The 27,500-nt window shown below is 42.3% G+C and overlaps 1 protein-coding gene across 2 annotated transcripts in view; it reads right to left on the reverse strand.

The window, feature by feature from the left end:
- LOC308080147 (partitioning defective 3 homolog B-like) overlaps nt 1-27,500 on the reverse strand; it is a 355,069-nt gene that overhangs the window by 9,445 nt on the left and 318,124 nt on the right. For both annotated transcript variants that reach the window (XM_080421925.1, XM_080421924.1), the window contains exon 24: nt 21,720-21,796. In XM_080421925.1, coding sequence (XP_080278051.1) covers nt 21,720-21,796 — 77 coding nt within the window. The remainder of the gene's footprint in view (nt 1-21,719; nt 21,797-27,500) is intronic.

The raw sequence follows: 27,500 nt of genomic DNA on the forward strand, positions 1-27,500 counted from the left end.
ACGACTCTGTTTACTTGTTAGCTTAGCGCGGAGTGCGGGCCCAGCGGGTTCACAGCACATACCGTACGCCGTGTGTTTGTGTTTGAAAGAATCACAGACGAGGCCGAGAGGGAGGAAGGCGGACGCGCAGAGATGTAAAAGGGCCTAAAGGTACTTAGCATGATTCACACGAATCAAAACAGGGACACCTACTTCAAATCCAAAGCACCGCACTGAAAGACAAATGATGCTTCATCGAGGGTATACGAACACAATTGGCCCGTGTTCGGGGGAGGGTGGGTGATATTTGGGGGTGGAGCCTGTCAGCAGCGAGGAGTAGGATGAAGGCTCTATGTCCTCCCGGTGGGCGCTCCTCACTGGCAGGTGAGCCAGTACGATACAACAGCAGTGGCAACGAATATGGGGAGGAAACAATTGGCATAATGACTCAAATGGAGAGAAAACAGGGTAAACAGCGTTTTTTTTTGTAAACACAAATAGTGGTTCTTCAATGGGTCATGGGGATGGTTGAGGTGCGACATACTTTCACTTTCATACAAAGAACCTGTTTTGCTCCTGCATGGCTCTTTGCAGGTTTTCTACTTGCAACTAGTTTAAACAACTCATCTGTAGCACCACTAGCACTTGGGACGGGCTCCCGAGTACGTTACGGATATGCTGGAGCCCTACAAGCCGGAGCGTAACCGGCAAGGCTCTATTGGGAAGGCAAGGCTCTACTGGTCGTTTCTAAGACAAACCTCGCTACTCGGGGTGATCGGGCTGTTTTGGTCCGGGCCCCGGCCTGCGCGTTGGAACGCCCTCCCTGAGAAGCCGAGGCTAGCACAATCGGTGCTTTCTTTTAAAATCTCTTCTGAAATCACACTTCTACTTCTACCGCTGTATATTGTTGACGATATGTTGTTTTGTTTTTTAACATGTCCGTAAAGCACTTTGTAACATTGTTTAGAAAAGCGCTATACAAATAAATGCATTATCATTAGACAAAGTTGCTATAGTATCTTTAAGAAGTTCCCCTATGCTTCTGAACCAACGAACCACTTTTAGTGCTATTTAGCAGCATTGATGTTACGTAAGTGTGCACTCTACCTAGGCAGAGGGTAGGATGTTGCTTATGATGAACAGCTCCGTTGAGGGAGTTCTATCCACAGTGAAGCGAGCAGAGCCAGTAACATGGAGTGAAACAAAACACACCACAAAAGGTAAAGGGGACAAGATGGGAACACGAGAGACTATAGAGTAAACTAGAGAGAGAGATAGATACAGGAAGACATCGAGACAAGAGACTTAATTTAGACTCCGTCGCGCGAGGGGTGTCTCTTGCCAAAAACAGAACATGTCTACAAGCTGGGAAGTGACACGGCGGTATTAGACTATAACAGAGGCTATATAGAGAGACGGTGGACACAGACGGCCATATGTCAGGGATGTTTGTACACGCACGACAATACACACGCACACACACGCGGGCACACACACACACACACACACACACACACACACACGACACGGCAGAGCACAGCGCTGACACCTACCTAACCGCACGGAGACAAGCTCTAATGACACACCATGTAATACATATGACTCACATACACACGCAAGCACATGCACGCACACGCACGCACACGCGTGCGCGCGCACACACACATTTGTATACCCGGGAGGACATTAACATTTTGGGGCAGCATCCAAAATAGCTGAAAAGTAGCCGGAAAATAGACCGATCTACAAGCTCACCATCAGCTGTTTTTTCAGTGTACACCACCGTGACTTAACTAAGTTTAAATCAGGTATAAATAACCCCCTGCACTTAGGGCCCTATCTTACCGCCAGTTGTGTTAAGTAGCTAAGTACATTTACTCAAGTACTGTACTTCGGTACACTTTTGATGTATTTTTGAGCGGTGTAGCCGCTCCTATAAGTGGGGTTGGGACACCTCATTAGTACACCCCTAGCTGTAGTGTGATTGGCTGACTCTATTGGCTGACTCTATTCAGCACTGTGATTGGCTAGCGAGACACATGATGAAATGAATAACCTATAAATAGGACTATGCACTTCAAAAAAACAAATTTTCTTTTGAAGTGAGCTTCCATCACTGTGATGACCACACCGCTCACTTCACACTGGGTGTGATTTTTACTTTACTGGAGTATTACAAATTTTCGGTACTTTTACTTCTACTCCACCACTACATCTCAGAGGCAAATGTTGTACTTTTACTCCACTACAATTTGAAAACTTGAGTTACTACAGTAGTTACTTTGCATAAAGTATTACTTTATAAAACATATATTAACCACTTTAGCCTTATTTTATACCTCGGCTATTTGAAACTACAAGCTCACAACGCATCGCGATGCGACGGGTTGTGAGCTTGTAGATCAGCTATTTTCAAACATTTTAGTACTTTTAGTTTTGGTACATTTTGATACCAATATTTTTGTACTTTTACTCAAGTATATTTTGAATTCCTGACTTTTACTTGTAACAGAGTACTCCATTGCAGTATCGATACTGCTACTTAAGTAAAATATTTGAGTACTTTTCCCACCACTGCTTACCGCCTTACCTTTTTAGGATTTTTAAAAATATTTTGAAAGACATTTTATAACAGTTAAAATAGCCGCTCTACAAGCTCACAATGTGTCGATGTAAATCGTCTATTTGAACTATTTTAATGTTTTTCAAAATAGTTTAAAAAAAGCCAAATAAAGCAAGTGGTACGGCGTACAAGATAGGACCCCTAACCTCTAAATGTCTAATCCTAACCCTAGCCTGAATCTTCTCCCAATTGTGAGCCTGAATGTAAATCATATTTTTTAACCATAAAACAACCATTTCTCTTCAAATACAAAATCACAAGCATAGTAGCACGAGTGTGCACACATGCACATATGCGCACACACACACACACACACACACAGAGTGGGAGGCTACACGGTGCAAGCGAGAACCTGTTGAAGTGTCTTATAAACGTGTAGGAAAAGAATAATAAATAGAGAACCTGTGTTTCTGTCTAGAAACAGGAGAGAGTGTGTGTGTGTGTGTGTGTGTGTGTGTGTGTGTGTGTGTGTGTGTGTGTGTGTGTGTGTGTGTGTGTGTGTTCGTGGTATTGAAAATACTTTCCGCCATAGGGCAGTGAGACATTTGGCTGAAGTTCATCTTTGTGTGTGTGTCTTGTGGGAATTGTGACGGGTGTGTGGTTGTGTGTGTGTGTGTGTGTGTGTGTGTGTGTGTGTGTGTGTGTGTGTGTGTGTGTGTGTGTGTGTGTGTGCGAGCGTGTTTCTTGTGGGGATTGTGATGGGAGTGTGTGTGTGTCTGTGAGTGTGTCGGGTTATTCTGCACCTGCCCCTAGGAAACGGAAGGAGGAAATTAACCCCCCCCCCAATTTCTTATTTAAACCCCTTCCCCCCACCTCACCCCCTGCTTCCACAAATATCCCTCATAGGCAGCAAACAGCTGGGATCACGTGCACGCACAGACAGACAGACAGACAGACAGACAGACAGACAGACAGACAGACAGACAGACAGACAGTGTGCATGGTTTATCAGTTCCATGCAAACCCTAACAAAACCTCCATGCAGGAATGGAATTCTTATACACTTAAACAATATATTTCATTGTATGTCAAATGGCGAGACAAACTAAATGGAGTAAATGACAAAGAATGAATCGTCATCAAATGTTCGCTTATCTTTGCTGAATTTCCACCGATTTTTGCCTTACATTGGCCTATTTTCTCAGAATGTTTGCCTATTTTCATGGAATGTTCACCTATTTTTGCAGAATGTTCACCCATTTTGACCCACTGTTTGCATATTTTCCTATTTCGCAGAATGTCTGACCTATTTGCACCGAATTTCTTACGAATGTTACCCAGTTTTCACTGATTGTTCCCCTATTTTCGTTCCCTGATTTTCGTATATTATGGGACGCTAGGGCTCATGTGGTTAAAAGTATTGTCATTGTATGAGCCAAACCGGTCGCTGTGGACGTGGGCTTGTCAGTCATAACATGTAAAAACCTCATCTTGACGATGACACGCACGCACGCACGCACACACACACACACACACACACACACACACACACACACACACACACACACACACACACACACACACACACACACACACACACACACACACACACACACACACACACACACACACACACACACACACACACACACACACACACACACACACACACACACGCTTGTCTTACATGCCTGATGAAGACCTACATACAAGGTCGAGACGTTGCACCATTAACTCTTTGTGGCTGCAAATGGCAAGATTTCTCGTAATGTTTTGCTAAGGTGTAGCCTGCCAATGACGAGAATGACAAGATTTTGTGTTTTCGGTGGTTTTCCACTAGATGGCGCTGTTCGCTCACCTATGGGTCACCGTTTTGCTCCCATAGAAGGAGAGGAGCAGGGGTCTAGTGATCACAAAACAAACAAAACCTGTTCTCTTCCTTGTAAATTCGATCTGGAAGAATGGCTTTTCTTCTGGTTCTGTTGCTTTTTTCCCCACTACTATGGAGCGGATGCTCGCGGCGGCTCGCTCACGCTTTTTTTTTTTTACAAATTATCTTAACAATATTAAACTAAATTTTTATTTGTGAGCAGCTGAGCACTCACGTCAAAATGACGTAGGCACCGGACATGTACCAGAAATGCATTTCCTTGTATTTTAGAGTCAATAAATACAATTTCTGTACAATCCCTGAAACATATTGAGGGATTTACTTCCTTGACCTATTGGCAACATGCACAAGATAAAAAGAGAGACACACAGACAGAAAAAACATGTTAGGTCTGGAACAGGTTCTCTGCTGTTGTCATGTGTTGCTGTTGTTAGTCATGGTTGTCAGTTCCCACCTGATGTTATGAGGGAGTTCTGACTGCTCCAGATCGTACTGAATAAATGCTAGTTTGCATAACGTCTTCAGACTTGGATTTAAGTCTAAGATGTACAAGTCATCCATTAGAACTGGTGTGCGTTCGGGTCCCTCTATGCATCCTCCAAATATGATGACACGATCTCCCACCATGCAATAGCACATCCTCGTCCTATCCGTCAGTGAACCCGGGCCTTTGCCCTTGGGGTCAACCTTCTTCCAGGAGAAGGTCTCCTGATTGAATTTCCACAGATCACTGAAGATCTGGTTATCGTTGAAGCCACCAAATATGTACAGCTCTCCATTGTAGGCAAAGGATGAATGACCCCTGCGTCCTTCTGGAAAAGGCTGTGCAGAAGGTGTACTCAAGTATTTAAGAAAGTTTTAACAAATCAAACTAGCAGATCATTTGTTAGGTTGGGAGTTTTATTGTTTTTTAATTTGTTGGGGTTATGTAATTGTTGCACATTTTTGTCTTATCTCTTGTTTACACATTAGGTCTCGAACCTCATTGTGATTTCTCCTGGTTACATACTACAAGCTCTCAACGTGCTTCGATTCAAGCTTGTAGATCGGCTATTGTTGATTTTATTTTTTTATTTTTTAACAAAGACTAAAACTAAGGTAATTCTTTTTAGGAAGCTTCGGTATTAGCTTCGGGGACACACACACACACGCACGTATCCACGCATACGCACAATTCACAGCTATAATATTAAAGGAGAATACCGGACAAATTAAGTGTTGTCTTTGATGTCTCGTTACTCACCTATTGACGTGAAAAGTGGCGTTCTTTTTTTCCATCGATTCCCCTGTCGTCATTTTTTAAACCCCCTCCGTTGTCATAATGGGAGCGCGTGGGTTAGGGAGATTCGTCTATTATAACCGATGCAAAGTAGTTTTTTCTCTACTGCTAGTCATTGTGGAGTCTCATGATAGTCAAACATGAGAGTAGCTAGCCTGAGAGGCTAGCGCTACTGCCGAACGACTTAACACTGGTTGCTTGTTTCAAGAACCTGGCAACACGAGTTGCCAGGTTCTGGAAAGAAACAAGCATCCAGTGTTAAATGTGTAAAAAAATGACGACAGGGGAATCGATGGAAAAAAAGAACGCCACTTTTCACGTCAATAGGTGAGTAACGAGACATCAAAGACAACACTTAATTTGTCCGGTATTCTCCTTTAACAGATGGCAAAAGGCAATATAATGTGTTATGTATGTGGCTCATCGCTGACTGATCTATTAATGCTGACATTGTAAGATCATGTCAGGCCGACAAACAGGGGAAAAAAAACATTGTGCTCTGCATAGTAGGTTGGAAAAGCAGCCTATTATGTTGTCAGCTTGTAGATCGGCAATGTTTTCGGTGCATGACACCAGTGTGCAACTAAGTAGCCTATAAATCAAGTGTAACTCCAACCTAACCCCAAAACTTAACCTCTAAAACCTGAATCTTAAACTAATAAACCTTCAACATATTTTTTTTAACCATGAAACAACCATCTTTCTTTAGCCTGACACTCAGCCTGAATTTTCATTTCGTTTCACTCCATTATTCAGTCTGAAAGCCATCTCAATGCAGCCGATTTCTGAGATGGGGGCGTGGCCAAAAAAAAAGAATTCTTCAAAAACTCTTTGGCGATTGGTTCATACTGGATTATCCCGATCCCGATTCGTCATACAGATTTTCAACCGAGAAACACCCGCCTTCGACACCAGACCCTAAATGCGAGGCAAACGATTCAGGGGGTGGAGCCAGGCTAATCTTTCTTGTGAGGACCAAATTGTCCCCACAATGTCTCTATATTTCTCTAATTCTACTATACCTCACAACACACACACACACACACACACACACACACACACACACACACACACACACACACACACACACACACACACACACACACACACACACACACACACACACACACACAGAGTGTTGGAGACAGAGAGCAGGCCCGTCTGGCTTCACATGAGAGAAAACCATTAAGAGCTTCTGCCGCTAGCCGACTCGCTATAGCGCCGCTAGCTAGCCCCGCTAAGCAAACCAGCCTATAACAACAGCGGTTGGAAACTGCCTTTCGCGTAGATACACGTGCCTGGTGCGAGTTGGGGCCTGTGTTTACACTTCGTGCTAGTATACACTGTGCAGTTATGGAAAAAGTACTCACATTTGTTACTTAAAAGTATCAATACTGCAATGTAAAAATACTCAAGTACAAGTAAAAGTCCGGAATTCTAAATTTACTTGAGTAAAAGTACAAAAGTATTGGTGTCAAAATGTACTTAGAGTACAAAAGTAGAAAGTACTCATTATGCTGAATGTCCCATTTCACAAGTTATCAAATGTATGAAATGTATAAAAATCTTTAGAAAAACAATGTGTCGCATCGCGACGCATTGTGAGCTTGTAGATCGGCTATTTTCAAATGGCCGCAAATGTATATAGGGCTGAAGTGGACAGTGGTTATGTATGTTTTGTAATAATCATAACAATTTACAAAGTAACTAGTAACTAAAAAATTCAAATAATTGTAGTGGATTAAAAGTAAAAGTATTGAAAATTGGAAATACTCCAGTAAAGTAATTGTCAAAACACGGTAAAAAAACGCTGGCACTCTGACGATGATTTGAATGTATAGTACCTGGCACTCAATGTGTGTCTTAGATTCATCTAAGTACCCAGGTAATTGTACCTTTGTAACATTGTACTCAAGTACAATACTCAAGTTAAAATTGTGTAACTTTCCACCAATGCCTCCCGAGTGCTGTGCGGGAGGAGGGAGTGTGGGGGTTCCAAGGAGAAGGCGAGGAGAGATGGAAGCCATGGTGGCCAATAGCCGCACTGTTAAATAACGCAGGCAGAAAAACAGGTCGTCTTTCAGCGTTGCACTATAGGAGCATATGACTCATTTAATCTCATTTAACCATGTCATTATTCAAAAATGTTGCCCCGCGCTATCCGGCAGTCCCACTGTTCTGTGCCTGCTGCTCTATTCTCTTCTAATCGGTTATTCTAAAAATAAATGCATGATGAGTGCTGTTTGTTAGGGGGCTGTGTACACGCGCACGCACACACAAATACTCACACACATACGTGCATGCACGCATGCGTGTAACATACATTTACCACTCTGTTTTATACCTAGGTTATTTGAAAATAGACGATCTGAGCTTGTAGATCTGCTATTTTCAAACATTTTAGTACTTTTACTTTTGATACTTTAAGTACATTTTGATACCAATATTTTTGTACTTTTACTCAAGTACATTTTGAAATTCTGACTTTTACTTGTAACGGAGTACTTCTACATTGCAGTATTGATAATTTTACTTAAGTAAACCATTTCCCACCACTGCTAAATAGCACTAGAAGTGGTTATTTGGCTTGTAATCACAGGGGAACCTCCTTTTGTGCTATATAGCCTTATATATATAGCCTTATTTCAGTATTTGGAAAATAAAACAAGCGATATCATCTGTTTAGGGTAAGCACTTTATATATTTGAACTTGTGCATGTACAGGGGACGGCGGGCATTAAACCAATTCTGGTCCAAGGCTCCTCTTCCCAATGCCTCGCTCTGGGCGGCTATAGCGTTTTTTTGACAAGGCGCTCTGGGCGCCTCAAGTAGAGGAGCGCCACTCTTCGATGTCACTTTTCGCAACGCATTGTGAGCTTGTAGATGCTCACAATGCGTCGAATGGCCAAAATATATATAGGGCTGAAGTGGGTGATGTATGTTTTGTAATAATAATCAAAAGCTACACAGTAACTAGTAACTAAAGTTTTCAAATTATTGTAGTGGAGTAGAAGTAAAAGTACTGAAAATTGGAAATACTCCAGTAAAGTAAAAAATACCTCAAAATTGTAATTAAGTAGAGTACTTGAGTAAATGTACTTACTTAACACTACTGCCCCACGATAACAGAAAACAGAAAATACACTAGTATGGTTAAGCGGTAAAGCTATTTGTACTAATAACGCAGATGAAACGATGATCGAACCCGGCAACAATTGGCACTTTGGAAGAGCCCTGAGCATTCATGTGTTGTTCCCCCTTTACATTATATATCCAAAGTGCTCTGCCATGAAAAAGACACAGCCCATTATTCTGTTGTTTTCGGCTCCTTCTACACTCTGGCTCACTGTGTTCTGTTGTGTTGAGTCCAAAGGGGTGAGCACTTGAATTCAAGGTAAATTCTTGATGCGTGTATGAGAGGTTCATCCGTCTTTGTTCCGGCGCTTGTATCAGCACAACGTGCCATTGTGTTTAGCAGCTCATGAGCTCTCCCGGCGTATAGCCTTTGTTTTATTTATAATGCTATGATTCCATTTTCCAATAATGCTAGGATTCCATTTTCCAATACTCTCTCTCTCTCTGTCTGTCTCTCTGAGAGTCAGTGAGCGAGAGAGAGACAAAGAGAAATAATGGAAGGAGAGAAAGGGGCAGAGAGAGAGAGAGAGAGAGAAAAGGGGGGGACGAGAGAGAGAGAGAGAGAGAGAGAGGAATAGAAAGACAGAGAGGTAGAGGGAGGAGAGACAGAGCGACAAAGACGTAAGAGAGAGAAGGGGGGTAGAGAGATGGATAGAGAGAGACGGATAGGCAGAGACGGACGGACAGACAGACAGACAGACAGACAGACAGACAGACAGACAGACAGACAGACAGACAGACAGACAGACAGACAGACAGAGGGGAAAGTAAGGGAAAACAAAGATGAAGGATAAAACGAGTCATACACAGAAACAGTGAGGTTGTTGTAAGCAGACAAACAGAGTCAGTGATGTGGTAAAGTCTGTGCAGGACAGCTGGCGTTAAGTTAAAACCTCCCTTTCATTTCCTCCCGGCTGATTCCGTTACTCGCCCCGCCGTATTGCAGCACAAATGCGGTTAGCTGGACCACCAACACCATTTCAGCTACTGGCCCCGCGCTGGAAGCGGCCTGATTGGATAATAATTGGTCCCAGCCAATAAGAAAAGGGTCATATCGCCTTTGTTGTCTGTTGGCTCAGACGCTATTAAGCTATTTATTTAACAATAAAGGCAGGCCAATAAGCAGAGGTCATGGCACGTTATTAACCAATCACACAGGGTCTCAGCTGCTACCATGGTAGCATGCGAGGCTCGCCTCATATCGAAACTCATAAATTTAAGTTGAACTCACAATGTCACGATGACAATAAAGAAGTGTTGGATTTTGAAGCGATGGACATAGAGATGGATACCAGTGGTATGATTTATGAACCTGTAGGAACCAAACTTTCTGGCCGTGACCCCCCAAACCCCCCACCCTGACAAGCACTTGGAATTGTAGGAGTTGAGGCATTACATAATATAGTTTGACTCGGTTCCACAGATACATGTGTATTTCCACAGATAAATATTGTGAAATATTGTGATCTACAAGCTCACAACGCTCATAGCTTAGTTTGACTTTAAGACCTTTTTAATACCTCTAAAATATATAAACTAATAAGACCATTACTACGTCAAAAGTAACCAACAAACTATACTATAATAAATTGTCAAACATTGGCCAAATTGTCAAATATTATCTAAGAAAGAGGTGAAAATTGTGAAAATTGTGAAAATAGCCAATCTACAAGCTCACAACGCCTCGCATGCGATGCGTTGTGAGCTTGTACTGTAGATCGGCTATTTTCAGCATGCAACCAAGTGTATAATCAGCCATTAAGGCGCCATCAAGGCCCTCCAAAATACATTTTAGTCGACTAAATCAACCGTAGATTTAGTCAACTACAATCTCATATTTAGTGGGCTAAAACTAGACTAAAACTAAAACATTTCAGATGACTAAAATATGACTAAAACGAAATGAAATTGTATTCAAAGGACTATGACTAAAACAAAATCGCAATTTGCTGTCAAAACTAACACTGGCAAGCATCTGCATTTTTGAGCGGCTGCTTAAAAATGCTGACGCTGCATTCTGATCTACATTCACGTCAGGCCCTGGCGGCGTGCCAACGGCCGGGGAAGGGTCTCGTTAGGAGCAGCTGAGCAGACACAACCGCGGGGTCACGAGGTCGCGGAGCGGCACACACAGTGCAGAAAAATAGAGGTCAAGAAGTCCAGACCTGGCCTCTGTGTGTGTGCGCGCGTGTGTGCGCATGTGTGTGTTTTGATCGATTTGGTTTGGAGATGGAGACAGACCATGCAAGACAGCTCATCAAGAGCAGTTAGGGGTTCAGTGTCTTGCTCAAGGACCGGGAATCGAACTAGGAACCTTCCGGCTTAAAGATGACCTATTGCCATATACCTCCAGAGCCACTACTGGCCCAATTACAAACCATTCAAATAAACACACACACGTACCCTTGTATGTGTGCATCTACATGTGCATACACACACAACCATGATTGTGCATGCGCACGCACGCACACACACACACACACACACACACACACACACACACACACACACACACACACACACACACACACACACACACACACACACACACACACACACACACACACACACACACACACACACACACACACACACACACACACACACACACACACACACACACACCATTGTCCAGATGTGAGCTGCTTGGTGTGAGTCTCTCTGACTCACCGGCCACCATCTGCACATTAATCAACCAATTATCAGGCCCCGACCGGCAGCGTTGCCACGCCAACCCGGCCGCCTAATCCAATCACCTTGGGGGAGCGGGTCAGGGGGCCCTCTGATTGGATAACCTGGGGCCGGGTCGCCGCAGCCTGCGACCCGCTGCTTTGAATTGGTAATCATGTTAATATGCTCCATATGGCTCCGTGCGCGCGCGCGTGTGTGTGTGTGTGTGTGTGTGTGTGAGAGAGAGAGCGAGAGAGAGAGAGTGAGTGTGACCAAATGTCCCCACAAGTATAGTAGAATTTCAGTGAAAATGGCCCTCACTCGAAAAAATATTGTTTTATGGTTGAAAAAAGATTGTTAGAGATATATTTACAATTAGAAAAAGCTTCAGGTTGCGGTTAGGATTGGGGTTAGACATTTAGAAATAAGATTTAGGCAGTGGTGGAAAAAGTACTGAAATGTTTTACTTAAATAAAAGTACCAATACTGCAATGTAGAAGTACTCTGTTACAAGTAAAAGTCAGGCATTCACAATTTACTTGAGTAAAAGTACAAAAGTATTGGTATCCAAATGTACTTACAGAACCAAAAGTAAAAGTACTAAAATGTTTGAAAATAGCAGATCTACAAGCTCACAACGCGTCGCAATTGTGAGCTTGTAGATCAGCTATTTTCAAATAGCCTAGGTATAAAATAGGGCTAAAGTGGTTAATGCATGTTTTATAATAGAATAATTTATATCAGCAAAGTAACTTTTCAAATAATTGTGGAGTAAAAGTATAATATTTGCCTCTGAGATTGGAAATACTCCAGTAAAGTAAAAGTACCTCAAAACTGTACTTAAGTACAGTACAGAGTAAATGTACTTAGTTACTTTACACCACTGGATTTAGGGATTAGATAGTTATGGCTGACTTCAACTTAGTTGCACGCTGTTGTCGTGCACCAAAAAATTGACGATTTTTTATTTTTCAACCATAAAACAATATGTTTTCGTGTGAGCCTATTCTTTGGCTTTGGGCTTACGGTAAAAACAAAATAAAAACATTTCATTCATTAAGTGGGCGTAAAATTGTTGAAGCCCTCACAAGTACAGTACAAACCTGTGTGTGTGTGTGTGTGTGTGTGTGTGTGTGTGTGTGTGTGTGTGTGTGTGTGTGTGTGTGTGCGCGCGTGCCCTCCAGCATATTGGGGCTCTCTTTCAGCTGCAGCGCTGGCCAAAGCGTTAATGGCTGCTAAGCTGCAGCGTACGGGAGCCAAAGTGACACACAGCCTCCAAGCCAGCCTCCCTGGAGGCAAAGCTGTCCTCTGCCCCAGACATCCAGACCCCTAGGGGCACTGTCCCCCTAACTCCACCCTCAGACCCATCACTATATCCCCCCTGCCTCCTCCGCCCTTGGCTCTCACTCCCACCTTTGACCCGCAGCATCCTTCAGCCTCGGCTGCCTCTCTCTCATTAGATCTGCATTTTTTGGCTAAAGTTTTCCTCAGAAAAGGGATGCTAGGGTTCAAGTGGTTAATGAAAAACAAAAAGAAGATCATATCACACAAAGATATGGCGGCCCCCCTGTGGTAACTCTGAGGATCCCCCTGTTGAATACCCTTGATCTATCCATCCATCCAATCATCCACAAACAAAAGTAGAAGTTGAGCTTGCCCGCTGGGTTATTGCGCTGACAACACGTCAATCACTGTGTCCATATTTCGGCATTTTCCCCAGCATTGATTGGGTTATTGCATGGGCGAAATGGACTCTCTGTCCCTCTCTCACTCGTCTGTCTCTCTCGCTGATCGAGATCTCCCTCTGTCCATGCATCTCTCCCTCCCTCGTCCTCGTCCTCCTCTCTCTTTCTCGCTGATCGAGATCTCAATCTGCCCCCCCCCTTCCTCCTCTCTCTCTCGCTGATCGAGATCTCCCTCTGTCCATCCCCCTCCTCCCCCCTCTCTCTCTCTTGCTGATCAAGCTCTGACGTCACACATCAAATAGAACAAAATACTTAATTGGCAACATTTAAAATCACAGTACCACCAAATGAAAAGCGCCATGAATGGATCAAACACAAAGAAAATCTTACGTTTGTCTCTATTGTGGTCCATTATAAAACAAACACCACCCAACAGACCATACAAACAACCGTACAAAAACACGACATACCGTAACTACTAATATAGACAGTTAACAGCTAAAAAACATTGTCTAACGAAAACAATTTGCATTGACATTAACCCTTGAATGTGTTTTTCACTCCCTAATAATGGTCAAATCCAGCATCAGTTTCGGCTCTTTATGACCATGATATGTTTGTATCGATTTAACCAATTAAGACCGGGAACGCATCTGTGTCATTTTAGATTTCTTTGGCTATTTTTTTTTTTTGCAGAGCTTGTAGATCTGCTATTTTTTTTAAAAATGTGTGCAAATCATTAAATATAAATATATTTTTTAAAGCGAACATTTGTAACTCAAATCTTTGCTTCTAGGGTGGGGGGGTCCCTGGATCAAAATATTTTGAGATGGGGGTCCGCGACCAAATACATATAATTTTGGGTGGTCCTTGACATGAAAAAGTTTGAGAACCACTGATATATAGCTATAGTTTTTTCAGAAAACTGTTAGGATTTAGAAGATATTTGTAAAATGCCCAGAAGCGCGGCACTTGGTGCCACGCTATGAGCTTGTATATCTGCTATTTTTGAATCGCCAAAGAAATCTTAAAATGACACAGATGCGTTTGCGGTCTTAATGGGTTAAATTCCTAATGTTTGTCAATAAAGTGGTGCATTTGGGACGGTGTGATCTGATGTGACGCTCTGTTCTGGTTTGCGTTTGTTGGGCTTCCTGGACAAATCAGGACTAGCGACTCCCTGGAGGGAACTCATTGTCACAATCTATTAAAAGTTCTCAGTTGATCAATAACCACGTGGAACTCTACACGCTGGGGCCCCCGGCTAGATCCATTTCTTGTCCTTCTGAGAAAACTTTTGTTTGCATTCTTTCATAATTGGCCACTCCGCCACCCCCAAACCCCCTGACATCCCGAAAAGATTATCCACCTCCTCTCCTATACTTCCGAGGGTCGGTATTTAACCACTTAAACCCCTATAGGGTTAAGCGTGTTAAGCGAGTTCCGCAGGGCTCTATACTAGTGTCTTAGTGTTTTGCCAATTATTTGGGGGCCCACATCAAGCTCCTAGAACCTGGAGAGAAAAGTGAAGTTCGGCTGGTGGCTGGAAGTGCAGCTTGCCACAGCTGGGGCCAGATACAATGAACGAGGGAAAACTGTTTCGACCAATGGGCAGTGGTGGAAAAATGTTTCACTTAAGTAAAAGTATCAATTCTGCAATGTGGAAATACTCTGTTACAAGTAAAAGGTCGGAATTCAAAATTGACTTGAGTAAAAGTACAAAAGTATTGGTATCAAAATGTACTTATAGTACCAAAAGTAAAAGTACTAAAATGTTTGAAAATAGCAGATCTACAAGCTCTCAACGCGTTGTGAGCTAGATCAGCAAGCAATAAACCGGCTGAATCAGAAATGATTTCTCACGGCTAACACACACACACACACCCCCCCCCCCACACACACACACACACACACACACACACACACACACACACACACACACACACACACACACACACACACACACACACACACACACACACACACACACACACACACACACACACACACACACACACACACACACACACACACACACACACAATTAACGTCTATGGCCAAATGAAGTCCAAGATCCACATGAAGCAATCCACTGTTATTAGACCCCATATTGTTCATCAAAGAGCTGCTCAGTTGTGGAATTCTCTTAACATAAGACATTAAGTCATCACATGCCTCGCCAGGGGTTAGTCTTATGGGAACTGTAAACATTTTAATAAAAAAAATGAATCTCATCATCATTGTAATATGCTGTTTATGTGCGGTTATGTAATTATTACTCATTCCATTTGCCTTTCTGTCTCCTCTTTTCTTTTGCTGTTTACTGGTTCTATGTCTGTTTTGTGTTTTTTAGTTATTACTTAATCATGTGCTGCTTGTGCTGTTTGCTAGCTTGAATGTTTTGTTTTGTTCTTGTTTGCGCGTTTCATGCAAGTGTTTTATTGAGCCCCCTCTATAAAGAACGGACTCCAAATAAGCCAACAGGCTCTTTTCTAAAATGAATAGAGTCCTGTTGTGAATTACTCCATAAACATACACCTAAGACCGGCATGTATCCGTAGCACTGTGCCAATGGTTTGTTTACAGCTCTGTTTCTCAACGTCCTCCCCTCGCCGGGAGGAGATCCTACTCCTCCCACCCATACACCACTCCCTGCTGACAGGTGCCTCCCCAGCCCGAAGGAGTATGCGTGCAGAGCCTCCCCGCCTTGCTTCCCTACCCTGAACATGGGCCAATTGTGTTCGTATAGACGCTCGACAAAGTCGGAGCACCAGTGGTGGAAAAAATACTCAAATGTTTTACTTAAGTAACAGTATCAATACTGCAATTTAGAAGTACTCTGTTACAAGTAAAAGTCCGGAATTTACTTGAGTATTGGTATCAAAATGTAAATGTCCCAAAAGTAAAAGTACTAAAATATTAGAAAATAGCAGATCTACAAGCTCACAACGCGTCTATTTTCAAATAGCCTAGGTATAAAATAGGGCTAAAGTGGTTTCATAATATCATAATTTACATCTGAAAAAATATAACTAGTAACTAAAGTTTTCAAATAATTGTAGTGGAGTAAAAGTACAATATTTGCCTCCGAGATGTAGTGGAGTAGAAGTAAAAGTATTGGAAATTGGAAAAACTCAAGTAAAGTACAAATACCTCAAAATTGTACTTAAGTACAGTGCTTAACTCATTGACTGCCAGAGTTAAAACCTCGTTCATAGCAGCCCTTGCCAGCGATTTTCGTGTTTTTTTGTTTCGTTATTTTGTTATTTAATTCACATATAGAAAGTCTAGCTTGACACTTGAATCGTTTTGATCGTTCCACCACTAGAGAGCAGCACATACCAAGCTTGATCGGCTCGCTGACACACTCGCCCCCTCCCAGACCCACTCACACAGTGAAACACATGAACCGGAAGTGAAATGTCTCAGATTCTGTTATCGGCGAAAATTACTTACGGGGATGACTGTTAGTCACCCAGACCATAGATTATAGGAGGGGAGGTCTCCGATCGTTTTTCATAGCGTGTGAAAAACCGTTTGTTTCCCTATTATGGTCGAAAATGACTGGGGGGAAAAATGTAAAACCGAAAACGGAACCCAAGTCATGGAACCGGATGCAGTGGTGGTTGAAGTAAGTGGAACCTGAAACTTAGCCTGATTCATAACAGAATAGCGTGATCAGAGCATAAAGATCAATAAAGACCATAGATCGCATTAACGCGATCCTGGCGGCCAAGCGCGCTATTTATTAGATCGCGTTAATGCGATAATGGCGGCCAATGAGTTAAGTAACCGTACTTAGTTACTTTCCACCACTGCGGAGCACCACGATGGAATTGAACCCCCGGGCCCTGCTAGAAATACTAGCATCATGTCCACAGGATAACCTTGTACGTCAAGTCACCTCACGCTACAGAAACAGGAGATAGGCTCCTGCCCTTATGGGCCTCATGGCTGGGGAGCCATTGATTCGCAAGGCCACTTAATTACTATATACTTCATTTATACACAGGCACAGCATATGCCGGTGTTGCACATTAAAAATAGCCTATATGCAGGCTTACAACATAGATAGGGCGGTTATTTTCCGTGTATCTGTATGATGCGCCAGGCTTGGGTGGCAACATGCTCTTGTCTCCCAACTTTTAACTATAATAGTCTCCACACACACGCACAAACACACACACACACACACACACACAAACACACACACACACACACACACACACACACACACACACACACACACACACACACGTACACATAGACACACTAACTCCCGTCCTCTCAGCCCCCCCCCCCCCCCGTTCGGCCCCAGCGTGCGGCGCAAAAAGGCAGGCCAAATGCATGCTAATGAGTGCCAGACCAATAGTGGAGCCGCACTCATTTTGAGAGGAAATGGCTTTCAGTGATGGCTTCTTCCCCCAGGGGGGAGGGAGTTTTTTTTTTTTTTTGCACAAAGTTCAGCTTCACTTTGAAAAATGCATTCATTTCACTGCTCGCTCTGCTGTTCCCCTTTCCCTCTCTGTCCCTGTTTTTTTTTCTTTTCTTCCCCTAAATGGCAGTAAACACAGAATGGAACGCGGGGTGTTTATGCCTCTGTCCTTCTCAACTCTGTATTTACGCTCGCGGGAAGTTGGAAAGCGACCGAGGATCTTCGAGCGACAAATACACAAGAACAATATGAACGGCATGCAAATTGCAAACGTCTGTTATTTCAAGACCACAATGTTAAGAATGTAATTACAGTTTTAATGTACATATTGTTATTTCAATAGCGTATTGTTTAGACTTTATACATTGTTTAGACTGATGCTATGTTCTTGGTTTACCTTTACCTTGGGATCCTTGTTTCTTGCGGCATTACGGTCTCTCTGCATTCTATGTATATGCGGTTACCTTATTGTAAGTCACTCAGGATAAGAGCATCTGCTGAATGAGCATCTGCTAAACGCGATCTCTCCTATACCTTTGTCTTAGTCTGCCTGTTGAGGAAGTATTTCAGAGATGTACAAAACGATGTACAAATCGTCAAAAGGATGAAGATGCAGCGGTTTGCAAGAATGGCTCTGGAAACACAGACAGACGCACAGAAAAAACAAACAGACCCTCTTGCACACAGAGTTGGTCACAGACTGAGCATCAATGAGACATCTTAGGTTCATTGGTGTTGCATGCCTAAAGGAACTGATCTACTGTCACATCACAAAGCTTGTTTTAGACACATGATCCAGCCCCCCCCCCCCCCCCGAACACGAGCCAATTGTGTTTGTTCGTACAGACACTCGACAAAGCCGGATGCACCGTGGTGGATTCAAACCAGGGGCGGCAGTGGCTCAGGGGGTAGAGTGGCGGCTTGGGAAACGGAAGGTTCCCGGTTCGATCCCGGGCATCAAAATGTACTGAAAGTACCAAAAGTAGAAAGCACAAGTTTTCAAATGTATAAAAATCTTTTGAAAATAGCAGATCGGCAAGTTCACAATGCGACGTATCGCGACACATTGTGAGCTTGTATATTGGCTATGTTCAAATGTCCAATATGTATATAGGGCTGAAGTGGTTAATGTATGTTTTGTAATAATAATCAAAACCTACAAAGTATCTAGTAACTAAAGTTTTCAAATAATTGTAGTGGAGTAAAAGTACAAAATTTGCCTCTGAGATGTAGTGGAGTAGAAGTAAAAATACTGAAAATTGTACTTAAGTATGGTACTTAGTTACTTTACACCACTGGTGAATGGGTGAATGTAATCATTGTAAAGCGCTTTGGATAAAGGCGCTATATAAACGCACCATTTACCATTTATTTACAACCTCTGCGGTGGTGGGCAGGCGTAACTTAGATTTTGCCGTCTGTCTATGTTTTCTTACCCAAATGGTGGTATGTTTGTCTCTGCCGGCTTGCAGTGAAGCCGAGTTAATTGGATTTAGATTATTTAGTGATATATGATGATGTATTACTAGAGCTACCTAGCAGCACGAGGTAATTAAAATCAGACCCCCACCTGAACCAGCTGCACAGCATTAAAGTGATGAACACATTAATGCATTACTAATTACAATCCAATAACATGGGACCGTTCTGCATAATGAGTACCGCATGATGAGTGCTTACTCCACTGGCTAGACCAGATATCCGTACCACTCAAGGTGGCAAAAGTTACTTTGTAAAGTTAATTGATTGAATACTTTCAATTTGTCAGAAATGTAAACAGCACGTGGTACAGTAAGACGTTAAAGGGATAGTTCACTAATCTATCCATTTGTCACCCCATGGAGACTTGAATTCATGGATATTTTTTTGTTTTTGTCATATTCCTAAGCCAATAATTTGATGACCAGCGGACCGGTAGGCAGCGGTTCCGGTAGGAGACACAAAGGAGACTCTTTGTGTCTCCTACCGGAACCGCTGCCGGTCATCAAATGATTGGCATTTTGGGGTGAACTATCCCTTTAAGGCTTAAATGATAACACAAAAAAGGTCCTGGGGACTTGTTTCCATTGTGGTCCTATGTATTCAATTTATTCAGTCATAAAAACGTACACAATAATTAATACATGTCATCAAGAAATACAAAACACTATGTACAAAGGAGATGAGAAATTACAGTTACCTCCCCTTGTGGTCTACTGATAGATTTTTTTTCTCCAGGCCATGTCTGTAGATAATATTTTGGTGTGATAACCCTTCTCAGTTAAAATCCTCAGTGTTAATTTATCCTTTTGTAACTCTGAGAGTGTACAAAATGTAACCAAATGGACGGGTCCATTTGGTTACATTTGATGCACTCTCAGAGTTAAATTAACATGCACTCAGGATTTTTACTGTGTTCCTGAGTCACAGCTAAATTAGTGTTGTCGGCTGTTAAAGTTACCCATCCCCCATTAAAAATTTGCATTTTAGACACTGGTGCATGTCTTGGTATTGGCTCATGTTCAGGCCATATTTCAGTGTTTTCTACTATAGTGTTTGTTATGATTTTAAGGGCATGTTCTGAGCTTTCACTCAAGACCTTTAGAATATTTATGACGAGTACAGCTCTTCAAACTCTTAATCACACATTCTTCCACAATGTCCGCCTAAATCCTATATTTTATTTTAGTCCTGTGGCATCAAGAAACGTCAGAGACACAAAACAACTTATAAAAAACAAAAATGTTTTTAAAATAAATGAAAAAGTCAGTACGCCATTAGATTAAAAAATAATAGCGAGATTACAATACCCACAATCCCTGAGCACTCTGCTCAGCTGTTTCCAATGCTCGTTTATAGCACATACTTCTTTCTCTCACCCTCAAGTCAAGTCAAATTGTGAACGCAGGACTTTTACTCGCAACGGAGTATTTCTACATTGTGGCACGTTTGTACTTTCTCCGTATCTTTCAATACCTCCCTTCTTCATCCCTCCATCCATCTATCTCTCTCTCCCTCCCTCTGCTGTGCGTCTCAGTGTGTCTTATCCCATGAGGTCCCTGGTGCCTGTCATATCAGGAGAGGCAATAACCCATGAAATGACTGCTCTCTCTCTCAGTCTCTCTCTCGCTCTCTCTCTCTTTCTCTGCACCGCACCATGCTCCACTTAGCTCCTGCGCCCTGGATATCTCTCTCTCACACGCACACACACACACCCCCCAACACACACACACACATGCACGCACACACACACACGCACGCACACACGACACATAATATCATACGCATTAACACACCGGAAAATATACGCAAGCTAGTTATTATCCCGAGGTGTCTGGAGGGATGGATGTTTGCTCGGAGAAGTCCAGGGACACACTAATAACACACAGCGCGCGTGTGTGTGTGTGTGTGTGTGTGTGTGTGTGTGTGTGTGTGTGTGTGTGTGTGTGTGTGTGTGTGTGTGTGTGTGTGTGGGGGTGTGGGTGTGGGCTGTGGGCTATGTGATACATTCCTATTAGAATGTGAGGGTTTTTGAGGTCATGATTTGGGCAGTGACTTAAGGGTCGTGCAAGGAAAATAGCCGATCTATAAGCTCACAAAGCAGCGCAGTGCACTTTAAATCAGCCATTATCTGACTTGGTACGACAAAGCAGGTGTGTGTGTGTGTGTGTGTGAGGGCCACATGTGTCTAATTTGGCAGTGGATCTCTTACACAAACACACGGAGAATACATGCAGTCAAATTAAACATACACTATATAGAGCACACACGTCATAGGAACACGCTATCCTCCGCGCGCGTGTGTGTGTGTCTAGGGAATAGATCGGCCCCTATTCCCGTGGATGAGCAAGCACTCCCAAGGCAAACACTCTAGATTTAATTATAAGCTCCAAAGAGGATTACCTTGCAGTGTGTGTGTGTCTCTCAGAGGGAGGGAGATGGAGAGGAAGGAATCGCAGGGAGCTCACCCCTCATTTCCTGCATTAACTCACACACACACACACACACACACACGCACACACACACACACACACACGCACACGCACACGCACACGCACACGCACACACACACACACACACACACACACACACAGTGGTCTTACCTGGGGTGTGTGGCATATTGTCTCTCTACGTCTTCGTAGCGGGGCGCCGGGCGGGAATCGGCTCCTCTCGGCACCATCTGCGAGGAAACGCGTAGGGGTGTCGTTATTTCACTGTGCGTGTGTGTGTGTGTGTGTGTGCTCCTGTTTTCGTAACTTTGGTTAGTTTAAATTAACAATTTAATTTAGACAGATGCTAGGTTCATAGTTTACCTGGTAACCTACGATTTCAATGTTAAAAGTTGATGTTTCAATAGTTTGGTTGGTTTTACCTGGGATCCTAGTTTCTCGAGGCACAACACTCTCACAACGTCTCTCTGCATTCTACATATGTGATTATTTACCATGACTTTTGTAAGTAAGTCGCTCTGGTCTGCTAAATGCCTAAATTATAATTGAATGTAATTGTGTGTGCGTGTGTGGGTGCGTTTGAATCTATTTAAAACTTCCCCTCCCCTCAAAAACATGTGTGATTGTTATACCGTTCACTTCTCTTCGCCTTCATGACTTTGAATTTTGTCGCTGTCAGGTGGAAACCTTGTATGTCCAAAACTGTTACTTTTTTTAGGGAATGGACAAACAAAATAACCATGTGTTCCAATGGATCCAATGTAGTTATTATTTAGTCACAAGCACTTGCTAATACTTTTCCTTGGTTCAATATTTATACAAAACCCACAGACATATTTAACCACTTTAACTCCAACTTTCAATTCTTAAAATAAAATAGCACAAATAGGCAATCTACAAGTTCAAAACACGTCACGACGCGATACTTTGTGAGCATCATATATACTAAAGACGTGTGTATAGATCGTCTTTTTTCACTACATTTGAAATAGGGCTGGAGTGGTTAATTCGTCATATATTTTCATAAGTTTGGATCCCAAGAGTCCCTTCCTACAGTATGTAGTGGAGTCAAAAGTACAATATTTATATTTGAAATATAGCGAACGTCAGTGAGCTTGCAAAAAGAAACAAATACCCCCGAAAAGTACTTAAGTACAGTACTCAAATAAATGTACTTAGTTACTGTCCACACATGTGTATGTTTGGTGTACAATCCAGAGAGTTAATTGCACGAGAGAGAGAGAAAAACAGAGACAGAGAAAGACAAAGAATGCCCTTTTCTTTTTACTTAAAAAAACCTTTATTTACACATGGCCACTTCAAAATCTTTGTCATCACACTTTGCAGTCTCTTATTCAACAAACCATATGTGATTAATAAACCACTTCAACAGTTTAGAAACCAAATACTAACTACTCATTGCACTGGTTCTCAAAGTGGGGCCTTGAGGGGGTTCCAGGGGGTATCCAGCAAAATGAGCAATCCGAAAATCCATCCGAAACCCTTGCCCTTACCAATGAGACGAACAAACCCACTTGATCCTGAATCACTACCATTTTATCTTCTTCCTACTTGTCAAATATGATATTGACATTTTTGCCGTTCGCTTGAGCCTGGTGGAGACTGCTCTGCTTCCGGGTTAAAAACCATGGTTGCGACCCATGTTATTTCACTGTGGGCTTTTTCGCGGCTCCTATATGCGCGGCTTTTCGGGTTTTCTAGTCGTCTATTTACGGAATTGTCAATCCGTGCTATTTCACCGTGTTTTGTGAGATCAGGCTGCCCCACATATACACATATATATATATATATATATATATATATATATATGAGCTTGTAGATCTGCTATTTCTTAATAGCCAAAGAAATCTAAAAATGACATAGATGCGTTCCCGGATAGAATGGGTTGACAGCCCACAACTCCATGGAGAATTCTCCAATGCAAGTCCCCGGTCTGTTCCTTTAAGGGGGAGTTTCCACAAAACCCCTCCACCCTGGTTTATCTGCATCACTTCAGCACCAAATACCTTCTCCAAACTGGGTCTTCTTTATCATTTAGCTTATCTTTGTTAAGAGCCTTGATACAGCACTCACAGTACCATTTACAGTATGCATATAAGAATGAAAGAAAGACTGTGAGAGAGAGAGAGAGAGAGAGAGAGAGAGAGAGAGAGCATATAGTTTCAATTAGCTTTGATCTGGGCTAGGGCCTCAACCCCTCATGCACAAACATGCACTGTTTACACTGCGCAAATGTCTCACACACACACACACACACACACTATCATGTCAGTCAGACACACATACACACTCTGACAGAGGGACACCATAACATGTGCAAAACATAACGCAACCGTGCGCACACACAGACACGCCATATCAACACTCTCAACATGCACAGAACACACACACACACACACACACACACACACACACACACACACACACACACACACACACACACACACACACACACACACACACACACACACACACACACACACACACACACACACACACACACACACACACACACACACACGCACTAACATGTCACATGCACTGAAACATAATAGCACCCACACGTGTACAGACAAATATGATCAAAAACACACATATCTGTGAGGTGGAAACCTTCTAAGTCCAAAACTGTAACTTATCAGGAAATGGAAAAATGGAACCTCTGTTCCAACGGCTCCAATGTAGTTAATCATTTGGTCAAAAGCTCTTGTTAATACTTTTCATGGGTTCAATGTAGCAAAAAAATAGCAGATCTACAAGCTCACACCACGTTGTGAGCTTCTCTTATCTTCACTATTTTAGAAATGTTCAGATTGTTTTGGGGGGGAATGTTCTACATGTCAATACGGCAATACATTGATTGATACTAAAATGAAAACATACTTTTGTGCAACACTTGTACGACAAAAAAAAAACATAAAACGTTGAAATATGGAGATACAAGTTTATGGCCCGACAGCAACGATATACAGTGTTTTGATGTGTTCTTTTACACCACTCCAGCATGCACACATGTAATAACATGTTACACTCACACATCAAAGAAAAACGTCTTTGTATACAGACACACACCCACACATTTACAGACACTCAACTATGTCGGAAAAACATGTGTGTAGACCAGGACAAAGTACTCAATTGTTTTACTTAAGTAAAAGTATCAATACTGCAATGTAGAAATACTCTGTTACAAGTAATAGTCCGGAATTCAAAATGTACTTGAGTAAAAGTACAGTATTGGTGTCAAAATGTACTTAAAGTACCAAAAGTAGAAAGTACTCATTATGCGGAATGTCCCAATTGAAGTTTTCAAATGTATAAAATGCATAAAAATCTTTTGAAAATAGCCGATCTACAAGCTCACAATGTGTCGCGATGCGACACATTGTGAGCTTGTAGATCGGCTATTTTCAAATGGCCGAAATGTATTTAGGGCTGAAGTGGTTTCGTAATAATAATCAAAATCTACAAAGTAACTGGTAACTAAAGTTTTCAAATAATTGTAGTTGAGTAAAAGTATAATATTTGCCTCTGAGATGTAGTGGAGTAGAAGTAAAAGTACTGAAAATTGGAAAAACGCCAGTAAAGTAAAAAATACCTCAAAATTGTACAGCACTTGAGTACATGTACTTAGTTACTTTACACCACTGGTGTAGACTTGTGCACGCACAGGAACACACGAACACACGCAGACTACTTGGTAGAGTTTGATCGGTTGGTTGCAGGATAGATTTATGGTGGGTCGTTGTTTATACTTAGGAAAATAGCGTGAAAAAAAATCACAGCGTGACGCGTTGTGAGCTTGTAGATCTGCTATTTTCGGTGCTTTTTTCAAGTCTTAGCTTGTGTTTACAAATGCGTTGGATGAAGTGTGTCTCAGTACAGCCTGAATCATTGGTTCTCATCGTGGGGTCCGGGGACCCACAGGGGCCCTTGAAGGGGTTCCAGGGGGTCCCCAGTAAAATCTGTTAATACGGCATCACAATCCCTTTAACCACTTTATCCATTTTTTATAGGTTGGCTATTAAAAAATAGCAGATATACAAGCTCACAGCGTGTCACTTCGTGCTGTGCTGTGAGCTTGTACATTTGCTATTTTCTAACATAAAAAAAAAATGAACACAAATTATCTCTTCTGGGGGTCCCTGGCACAAAACATTTTCAGATGGGGGTCCGCTGCCAAGTACAAATGAAAAAAGGTTGGTACTGGTGTACCTTGGAAAACTATTGGTAATTTTGGTAATTGTGAAGCTTTTGACGCTACTAGTCTAAACGCTGTGTCAGGCTTACGATTTACATGCGTGTGCATGAGTGACTTGTTTGGACCATGTCAGTGTAGCGGCCGTGCATTAGCAGATATCATTAGCATGTGGATGTAAAAACCTACATACGCTCACACGCACGCGCTCACACAAACAGTCTCTACTATAAATGGACTTGTGGTGTGTGTGTGTGTGTGTGTGTGTGTGTGTGTGTGTGTGTTAGGTCGGTGACATTATGCAAAGATGTGTATAATGCGAGCCACAGGGAGCGATTTGTCTCGGTGGATGACTGCCAGGAGAGAATGGACGCAAGACCTTCTACTTTCACCCTGTGTGTGTGTGTGTATGTGTGAGAGAGAGAGAGAGAGAGAGAGGGGATATGACAGTGAGGAAGCATTTCAATTGATTGTGCTGCAGCATAATAGCTGGGAGCTGGCCTGTGGGCGTGTCTGACCCCTTTAACACACACACACACTCGCAAATTAATATCCTGATCTTGCACCAAGAGATAGTTTGTGTTGGACCATTTCAATCCTATTTAAAAAAAAATAAGGGCAAAAAAAAACGAGATAGACAGACAAACCACAAGCACGCAAGCATGCACATTAAGCATGCTCTTAATTCCTATATACTTGAGTGTTTTATGGAACAAACTTGCAATCCACTGTGTGCGTGTGCTTGTGCATGTGCGTGTGCATGTGCGTGCTCACCGAAAATAGCTGATCTACAAGCCCACAGCATCGCGACACGTTGTGAGCTTGTAGATCGTAAATTTTCGGTAATGTATAGTAATGCAAACGTGTGTGTGTGTGTGTGTGTGTGTGTGTGTGTGTGTGTGTGATCCAGATGTTTCCATAGACGTGATGATGAGATGAACAGTGTTAACAGGGCAGGGAATCAGGCTGTGGTTCCAGCATTCATCACTTGCCCACCGCACTAGACTCCAGGATTCTCATATACACACGCACGCAACAGCTGGAGCACACCAGCTGACGAGCACTGCAACACCATACAGCGTGTGTGTGTGTGTGTGTGTGTGTGTGTGTGTGTGTGTCTGTTGAGAGAAAGCCACTTTTCCATTTTTCCATATTATAAGCTATATAGCTATACATTGAAAAGTACTACAGACAGGCCTGTATGCATACTCATAAGCGCGCGCGTGCACACAAACACACACACACACACACACACACAAAAAAAAGTACTCTGTTAGATGTAAAAGTCCAGAATTCAAAATTTACTAAAAGTAAAAGTATAAAAGTATTGGTTTAAAAATGTACTTAAAAAGTACTAGAAATAGAAAGTACTCATTATGCATTTGAAAATAGCCGATCTACAAGCTCACAATGCGTCACATCGCGACGCATTGTGAGCTTGTAGATCGGCTATTTTCAAATGGCCGAAATATATATAGGGCTGAAGTGGTTAATATATGTTTTGCCATAATTATCAAAATCTACAAAGTAACTAGTAACTAAAGTTTTCAAGTAATTGTAGTGGAGTAAAAGTAAAATATTTGCCTCTGAGACGTACTTGAGTAAATGTACTTAGTTACTTTACACACTGCATATTACTATACTTACTATATATGAGGACATCATTTGAAGATAGGCCCTATTGTAACCGTAACATTGTTTTTGTTAACCATAAA

Source organism: Gymnoscopelus braueri, assembly GCF_963280865.1.
Source record: "Gymnoscopelus braueri genome assembly, chromosome: 24".
Taxonomy (NCBI): domain Eukaryota; kingdom Metazoa; phylum Chordata; class Actinopteri; order Myctophiformes; family Myctophidae; genus Gymnoscopelus; species Gymnoscopelus braueri.